General features: G+C 25.3%; 1 protein-coding gene across 1 annotated transcript; it reads right to left on the bottom strand.

The window, feature by feature from the left end:
- Positions 1–6,206: 6,206 nt before the first annotated feature.
- On the bottom strand, positions 6,207–9,083 carry LOC114130804 (eukaryotic translation initiation factor 2 subunit 1). The gene is made up of 7 exons (XM_027995867.2): positions 9,012–9,083; positions 8,873–8,921; positions 8,547–8,790; positions 8,248–8,476; positions 6,918–7,150; positions 6,681–6,796; positions 6,207–6,457 (listed from the first exon to the last, which is right to left on the bottom strand). Exons 3-7 carry the CDS (start codon positions 8,782–8,784, stop codon positions 6,284–6,286), a joined length of 990 nt encoding a protein of 329 aa, XP_027851668.1. The 5' UTR covers positions 8,785–8,790; positions 8,873–8,921; positions 9,012–9,083; the 3' UTR covers positions 6,207–6,283.
- Positions 9,084–9,941: the final 858 nt, after the last annotated feature.

Below are 9,941 nucleotides of genomic sequence, written 5' to 3'. Positions count from 1 at the left end.
AGGAGGATGTGGAAGTGCGGACGCGGATCTTTCCGCGGAGATTTCGCAGAACGTGTGTTGGAGGAGCCGCAGCCTCCTACTTCGCGTAAAACCGGTCGATGCCCGGTGTACCCACTTGCGTGTATCACGCGTTTAATATATACATGTATAATAATAGTATCACCGTCGCAGTTCGGGTCATTGACGCGTAACCTCCATACGACATGACCGTTATGACGTGCATATAATAATATTATATTATTATTATGATGATGATGAAGTAGGTACTTACCCGTGTGTCCGATGTGTAGTTTAATGGGCATAACAGTTTTCGACCAAAATCGTACACTTCCTTTTTCGACTGACCCGCAAAGCTAAATATTTACTTATTTTAGAAAAAAACATTAGGTACATAGAAAAGTATTGAAAATATATAAGTTGCTTAAAAATTACATGATACATAAATAATATACACTATTTCTTACAATAATTTATTACATAATCAGTGTATCAGATAGAATCACGATAGTGCAATACTAATGATACACTAATTTATTAGTCTTGATATAATTATATAAATGCCTATAATATGGTATTTGCTGTCGCCTGTCACAATTCAAACCCTAACGATCATCGATCAAATTATAAATGACAGTATAATTATTTAATAGGTGTATATTTTTATATTAATTAGTTTTAATAAGACTTAAATTTTTAATACCTTTCTATGTGCATGTATATCGTAAAAGATAAAATAAACTTTTTGATTTAACCGAAAAAAAATAGTACGATTTTGGTCAAAAAGGATTTCGTCTCATTCAATATATTATAATTTATTACTGGCAATATTATGTATATAAACTTCAGTAATTGCATATCAAAATGCTTAGGAATTTTATAATATTAAATGTATAATATATTTATATATTCTAGATGTTATATCTAATGCCAAATCAAAATTAGTTAGATAATATATATATTCGCTTAAAAAAACATAATATAATAATATATAAAACATAATGGCAAAAAATATATTTGTATTCGTACGTGGATTCTTTACGATAATTCAATTTTTAGTGAGTTTTGCGTTTATAAAATGATATAATTTAAAAATCCTCATAACTTGCTTGAAAAACGGAATTGCCGTAAAAACCCGTTATAAATAATAGGTTAATTCTCTGCTATAACAGATGAAGCTTAACGTGAACTTCTTAGTGTAGATTTGCTATGTTACACACTTATAAGACGGATACAATAATGCTGGTGTGGTGTCTCAGCTTAAATTGGAAAATATACTCACAGATAAAACTATACCCACGATGGTAACTGATTTTATGTTGCTCGATTATGTCTGTTATTTTTCTGATACAATTCGTTTGTAGATTTAGTTATTGTGACTATATATAGTATTCACATTATTATAAGTACGGTGAGCTATGTACAACGTAAACGTGTATACCGTTTCCAATTGTGAAATATTCATTTAATAATAATAATGATATTTTATAATCAAACGGTTTTATACAGAATTAAATATGATAAAGACAAATATAAATAAAAAATAACGCGATAAAAATTAGTAGAAAAAATATCAGTGCATTCGTATATTTTTGAAAACATATACTAACTGTAAAAAAAATTATAATTAGCTATGAATTTTGATTTTATAAAAGCCCCATAATTCATTCTCAGCAATAAAAAATATTAAATACTATAAGCACATGTATATATATATAATACATTTAATGGTTAAAACATTTTTAGTTCTACTGTAAAATATGAAAACTAAAATCCTTGATTAATACTTTCAATGATTAAAATTACTTTCATCTAATCAAGTTATATAAATTGGTGTCAGCTGTGACTATTCTAAGCATCATTTTTTACTTTACATCTACTGTATACCAACATCTTCACAATGTTTAGAACTTAAATATACCTATTATGTTTTAAAATTGTACCATTTGTATAATCGTAACAAACTTCTTATTTCAATAATTTAGGTTACATTGTTACATTAATTATTAATATTGACAAATGAGTCGATTTAACACTTAATATTAAGTATTTATTACTAAAGTCCCATAATAAATAATTAAAAACGTGTATTTATTTATTTTTATGGAAAAGGTATGCTCTGAGAAATAACTATATTATTCCATTTTATTTAGTATATAAATAATGAAATAAACTGTTTCCAAAAAAAGTATTGTAACTAATTGTTTATGCTACATAAAAATTACATACCTACCTACCTATCAATTTGATTTAAATTTAGATTCATTTTAAATTAACTGGCAACACTTAAGAATGAACGGTGAATACGAGCATCGGGTAAATTTTTTTTAAAAAGATTGTAAGCGTGATGCATACATAATTATTCAATGAACCAGAAAGGCCTTATTTTAAATAAATTTTATATAATAATAAATATGTTTCATTGATTATTCTCAGCCAATTTCACGTTATAATATAGATAGGCACATGAAAAAAAACTTTTTTAGTTTATTATTTCTTATTTATAAAACCACATATTTCTTTTTGTATTTTTTAAATATTGTCTTAAGTTATATATTATCTGAACAATTAAATGATTAAAAGAAATATGTGTGTAATGATGATATTTTGTTTAAAAATGCAAATCATAAGTACCTAAGTTATGTTAAAAGAATGCAACGCAATTATGAAATCAACCAGTTTTATATGAAAAATATTCATACAATTTATATTTATGAATTAAAAAGACAAGTAGTTATAGTTTATTATATCGGTAATCGTTGTGGTATTTATAACGACTATAATGAAAGTTTATTAAGTTTTAATAACAATCTATCAAATTCACCCGATGTGTCTATTGACAAAAATAAATGTGACACATATAAATCGATGAAAAACAATTTAAAATCTATCAAAGAAATAATAATAAAAAAAACCGTGAAGAGATGTGTATAACCCACTTATGAATTTTTCACTTAATTTTAACCTACCTACAGTTTAATAAACACAAACATACCAACATGTAATATATAACATGGCATCATATAAAAACGTAGCGACTTCAATTTGAAAAGTTATTGTTATGAGTTTATGAAAAATTCTCTAATAATAATTGGATAATATTTTCTAAACACAAATAATATTATCTAAAATGAATAGAAGCACAACTAAATATTATTTATAGGTATCAACCAGCAAATTAAAAATATGAAAGTGAACTAACAGAATAGATCTGAAATTCTACAGTTTTACTCACATTTAGTCAGTAATCTCACGGTTCGTCAATTATAATAGTTTATTGTTATTAAAGTTTAAACCAATAGCTAGACAAAATAACTATAGGTCACGTACATAAATATACTGACACATACTATAAATTTACTATTACTACATACAAATCATTATTGGACGTATACCTATGTATTATTATATTATTGAAACTTTTTTCTCTATTACCACGTTTATAAATGCAAATTAACTCAATTGATTATCGATTTACACTAGGTACCTATCTACTGAAATTAAATATAAGATCAAAGAACGGTCTTTAAATACCGTAATAAATACCTACTAATAATACGAACGTTTTTTCATTTCAAACCAAGTATTTAATTCCATGATATAGAAATGACGTAATAATAATACTGCACCATTTCTATACCATAAATAATACCATAATAATACTTAATTATTATTATTATACGGTATAGAGTTAAATAATATAGAATAGATACACATCAAAAATAAATTAATACGCATTGAGACATTGAGCTGTTTAAACGTGTCATTATTTAATCCAGGAGTACGAAAAATATTTATCTACATTGACTACATTAAGTCCCGGAGTAAGAGTTAATTCGATTTGACAAATCGGAAGTACCTATAATTAGGTATTGACTACGCATTATCCTAATACTCATCAAAAATACGTTAATATAAGTACTTAACTGCACTGTGGTTAATCTTTAACGCCCGCATACAGGGTCTTGCCCAGGATTTTGTGGGCGAGTCCATTTTCCTCCAAAACGAGATACCGTTTTCCTCCACTGTCCGTTTTCGTCCAAAAAAATTAAAAATAATTCTTGACCATTTCCCTCCACTTTCAATTTTTCTGCAATAAATAAAATAATAAAATAGTATATAATATTTTATATTTTTTTATAATAAATTATAGGACATTTCAGTAACAAATGAAACATAATATGAATAATTATTTTACTTTTTGTAATTACATACCTAGAAATAATCTAAGAACCATTTTCAGAATTTTTTTTCTTTATAATCTTGAACTAAACCAGACTTTGAATTTTTCGAAACCATGATTGTGTTATATTAGGTTACTGGTTAATATCTGCTCTATCTTTATAATACGGAACGCAACAATACAACACTGACTAAAATATTAGAAGAAAATAAATATAATTATATTCGAAAATAATGTGGAGAAAAATAAAAACCAACCTTTTTTTTGTTAGAAAATGGACAGTGGTATCTCGTTTTTGGAAAAAAATGGCTATGACTGATTTGGTTTTTGAAGTGATTTTTATTTTTTTAACATTATAATATTAAGATGGTCTTAATATTATACTTTTTTTTTTTGTCAAATATTGATGAACAAAATTATATTTTAAGTGGCTGATAAATAAATAAGTTTTCATTTAAAAAAAAAAAATAAGGTTAAAAAATTAAGAAAATCAATTTGATAGTGGTTTAAAGTTTAAACCCCAAAAACTATCATCTGGGGCTTCTGATACATACTTACTGCAGTGGTAACGTTAAAATGTAGCTGACACAATTTACTGTTGTGGTGAAACGAAAGACAATATAATTTTACCACTACCGCTGCAATTTATACTTTTGACACTTTAAATACTTTAGTACGCACGTTATTCTCAGATTAAGTTAGCTTAGGTACGAATTATAAATCAAAATTGAGAATACACACGATCAATAATATAATATAATATAGTTTTTAATTTCAGATGGTATCAAACTAGTACCTACCATTGATATAATGGCCGTTTTTTTTTTTTTTTGTAAAGTATTTCCTACATTATACTTGAATGGATTTATATTGGATTTATCCAATTAATAAAAAATACGAAAAAGTTTGAAAACTCACTGTCGTGTTTACGTAAATTAAGGGCTAAGGCAGTTTTAAAAATTATTCAATATACAAATAAGTGTTATAGATATACCTAATAATTACCTATACGTCTATTATACACATCGTATATTCGTAACATAAAACGTATAATGTTAGGTAGGTAGGTACTTACCAAACACTGAATGGTGTTTTTCAGCTCTAAAAAGAATAAAATAATATTTACAATCAAATATCGAAGAAGAAAGATTAAATACATTGGAAATCCTAAATATTAAAAATTATATTACAACAAAACTTAATTAAACAATATTATCAATATTTTTGTTAAAAAAAACAAGCAGGCAGGCTATTGTAAATTTTTATTTTAAAAGGTGTAAAAGACAAAAAAAATTAACCTAAAAAATGTGTTGAATAATTTCTAATAAATTTACTTAAATAATTATAATTATTATTATTTACTTTTTTTTTTTTGAAGTGGTAGGGGTGGCAAAAATATGTTACCCCGGCACTCCTGTCTATATCTACAATTGAGCAGCTGAATAATCCATCCTACAAAGTTATTATAAACACGTGTTAATTAATTCCATAAGAAAACACACACAAATTCAATATCATTTATAAAGTAATAATGACTTATAATTAATTTCATGACCATTACTAAATTATGAAAGAAACTAAAGCCAGTTTCAAAATTGATACAGTATTCCAATAATAAGCGCAGTCAACAGATTGCCATCATAAAAAAATACTTCTTATATTTACAACATCATTGAAAATTACTCAATTTTCGAAATTGTAATACCTAAATTTAAACTTAAAAAAAATAAAACCTAAAAATATTATTATGTGTATGAGTTTTAAAAATAAATATGTAAAAAAATTAAAAATGTAGAAATTATGAAAAAATTAAACAAATTTGATTTTTTTAATTTTGTGTTTAATGTTAATATTATTTTTCATTATCATATAGTAGTCAGTAACACTCATTGATAAATTAAAAAATAACTTTAATAATTAATATAATACAAATTTAAATAAACAATCATTGTAAACTTATGATTTTGAAAAAAATTAGTAACCAAGTAATCTGAATGCATTGAGGAAGTAAAAAATACAGTATAAATAAATTCATAAAATCCTATTTTTAATATATTATTTCAAAAAGATATTACAATTATCAATAAATATTATTTAGATTTTTTATTCTTCTTCGTTTTCTTCACCTCCGTCTTGATCATCTACATCCACATCACCATTTTGCATACCTTCTTCATCTTCTTCATCATCATCACCTGCAATTTCAGCATTTTCCAATTCAGCCTTTTCCATTTGCCGCACCAAATCAGCTTCATCACTAGCTGTAACCACTTTCGGCTAAAAAAGTTAAAATTAAAAATATTAAATTACTAATTTTATATGAAATTACATGAAATAGCGGATAATAATGTATTGTTTATATTTAAATAGAGTATTAAAATACAATAGAACAGTACACCTGTTAAGAAAAAATTAAATGTATTTTGTAATATTTAAAAAAAAAAACAGATTATAAAAATGTATTCTAAAATTATTTTAAGTATATTTTATATAGCTTTACCGGCATTTGGATTTTGAATACACCACCAAGAGTTTGAATAGTTTTATCAATCTCTTCAATAGCAGTTTGCAATGCTTTTAAACCGTCAGTTTTTTCAGGTGTGGCAGTTGTCATGACTAAATAAACAAGTTAATTATACATGATCAATTATAAAGTAATTTTTGTATTTTTAAGTTTTAAATATTTTATAAGATATTGTACAAATGATTAAGTACCAAAAAACTAATGTATAAGTACCATATAATGGTGGAGCAATTAGATTGATTTTGATTGGAAGTTCCTCTGTTGAACATGCCAAACCCGCTTTTAAAGCTGTCTTAACAGCATCAATTCCTTCATATCCATAACAAGCAACTTCAATATCAGCTCTTATTTTTACAGCTTGAGAAGTTAATTTTCGTTTAATATTATTAAGCAATACATTTTGAGTGTTCTCGTCTAATCCACATTCAGCTAATATAGATGGATCCCTAAAATAATCAAAATAATGTTGAATAATTTATTTTACTAAATGAAAACAAAATAAAAATAAATATGAATAACAATAAAACTAAAAGCTTAATCTACCTAAACTTTTAAAAATAATTGATAGGAACTGTTATTATATTACATCAGAGATTTGTCATAAAATATTGGCAAAATAAATTATACAAAACAAAAAAATAAATAAGATTAAAATTTAAAACTTAATACTACTACTTTTTTTAAATGCTAACAAATTAATTAACCAAAATGTATTAAAAAAATTGTATTATTTTATTATACATACAGAATGATTCACAAACTATGCTTACTCCCATGTTTTTTTTTATTCTTTTAATGATGAATTTATTCAAACTATAATTTTTATAATTTTTAATTTTTCTTAAAAACCATACCTTAAAATTGTAGTTTTTTTATATCTACTATGTTAAGAGTATACTGTGGGAATATAAATACATATTTGTAATTAAGAACCTTTTTTTTTTTTTACTGTAAATCATATAAAGGATAATTTTTTCAAAACTTTAATATATCTACCTCATTAAAATTCAAAGAGTAGGTGCTCAGTTATTAAAATTTTTAAACAAGAATAGAAGTCTTTAATAATGGTATTAAGAAAAAAAAAGATCGTAATATTGAATCTAGTATTTACTTATTTGGAGAAGTACTTTAACAAAGAATAGATGAGACATTAACATTAATTATTAGCACTTTAAAATCTCCTTAGTTCTATATTTACCAAACCCATAATCCTTAGTAGGTATTAAAAGTTAATGAGGTACCTAAAAAACAACTGGCTCAAATTTTGAGAAGTCAACATTTTCAGAAATATTTGTTAGATAATTTAAAATAAAAAAGGAACAAAAAAATCAACATTTGTATTTCCATAGTATACTCTTTAAGTAGTACGAAAAATAACAAGAATTTTAAACTACTGTAAAAGTATATTTAAGAATTTTATTTATCAGATTTTACATAGTTATATTATTGAAGAAAAAAGGGTTGGGCATACCTACTTGGCGTTAATAATGATAGTGAACTAAAAAACCTTATAATTATTAAAAAATATAATAAAACAACTTACTGAACAGCTTGTTTGAAGAAATCATAAGCTGATGACTTCTTTTTAGTTCTTTCTTCATAAAACCAAGCTGTTTTGTGGTATAGCTCTTCAAATTGAGCATCAGATTCAAAGTTTAAAAGTTCTGCAACGTGCCGTAAAATCGAATTAACAGCTTTTGCTTTAGCAAATCTTTCTGTACATTTTTCTATATCTTCAGGAGAAACTCTTCTTTTACTCAAATCAATATAACCTAAAATGTATACAAATACAAGTATTATTTTAAGTATAAAGAATTATCATATTTAAAAAGAATAATTTACCTTTTTCTTTGTCTACACGAATTACAACTACAGGTTCAGTCTTGCCGATGCGAATCAATTTGTTAATGGAACGAATACGTCGCCTGGACAATTCTGATAACAATATCATACCTTCAATATTGTTATATTCAAGAAGATGTACATAAGCACCCATCTCTTCAATACTACGAACGTTGACCATGACGACATCGTCAATTTCTGGATAGCGTTCTGCATAAAACCGACACGACAACGGCATTTTTATCTAATAATAAAAGCATAGTATTAAAATTTGTCTTCAATTTAGAGTAAATAAATACCTAATTCACATCAATCAGACTACATACCTATTTGAAATTGACAAATCTTCTTGATTTTTGTTCGTATATAATGAAACTGGTAATAATAAATATTCTATTAGTTACACAAAATAAAATTTACCTAATATTACAAGGTAAAAAAAAAAGAAATTTAAATGAATATTACCTGAGATTTAATTCCAAATCCTGAATTCTTGACGCAATCACAAAAAGATTAAATTCTAAAAACATAACCTCACAATTTAGTCACTATGGTCATAGTATCACGTGATATGTATTACAGTTTCATATGATTTCTTCCATGGTTACTCGTACATTAGCGCCCAATTTGAAGACTGGGCTCATAGACCTGATAATAGATATTATCAGGTCTATGCAACATAGGTATTAACATTCAATAGTCAATACTGTCATTAAACAGTATATCTTACATATCATACAAACAAACAATAAACATTAAGCATAGTAAGTTTAATATCAATTATTTAAACACTTTATTGTCAGTAAATAGAAAATTTTACAGTATTGTACAAAAAAATAATAATAATATATATAATAATGTATTTGATTTTATTTATAGTACTTTAGAAAAAGTATTTAATGAAGGGGGTGCACGAACTCTTTAAATGGAACTAAAAATCATCAAACTATAGCATTAAATGGATCTCAAATACAGACAAACAATTTCAACATAACAATCGGCAATAGTAAAAATAAAACCACTTAGATGAAGCTAGCTTCACTAAATACTTTCTCTAAAGTACTATAAATAAAATCATAATCATACGGTATCTTTATAGCAGCCATCGCATTAACGTCATGCGTGGTGACGCTGGAATTATTTAAATTTTTTTCATAGTTGTCAATGATTGTTGATATGTTTCTCAAGTCTTTAAGAATTACTTTGATATTGTCAATATTTTTTTGTTCCTTAAAAAAAAAAAAAAAAGATTAAAATCAGTGCGTGTAGGTACATATAATTACTAATTTGATATAATGTGAGATACAGTCTGGTGACAGACGAACGGACAGCTGAGCGAAAGTAATAGGGCCCCGAATTACTGTACGTTACCCTAAAAATTATCATCATTATACA

The sequence above is a fragment of the Aphis gossypii genome, chromosome 2 (genome assembly GCF_020184175.1).
Source record: "Aphis gossypii isolate Hap1 chromosome 2, ASM2018417v2, whole genome shotgun sequence".
NCBI classification, from domain to species: domain Eukaryota; kingdom Metazoa; phylum Arthropoda; class Insecta; order Hemiptera; family Aphididae; genus Aphis; species Aphis gossypii.
This window is presented reverse-complemented; position numbering and strand designations above follow the sequence as displayed.

What these genes read in the sequence shown, in the direction of transcription:
- LOC114130804 (XM_027995867.2), bottom strand. Translation starts at nt 8,784, where the DNA reads ATGCCGTTGTCGTGTCGGTTTTATGCAGAACGCTATCCAGAAATTGAC. An exon ending in TTCTTCAAACAAGCTGTTCA is followed by an intron (nt 7,151 to 8,247) that starts GTAAGTTGTTTT and finishes TGATTATTTTAG; the next exon opens with GGATCCATCTATATTAGCTG. An exon ending in AATTGCTCCACCATTATATG is followed by an intron (nt 6,797 to 6,917) that starts GTACTTATACAT and finishes TTGTTTATTTAG; the next exon opens with TCATGACAACTGCCACACCT.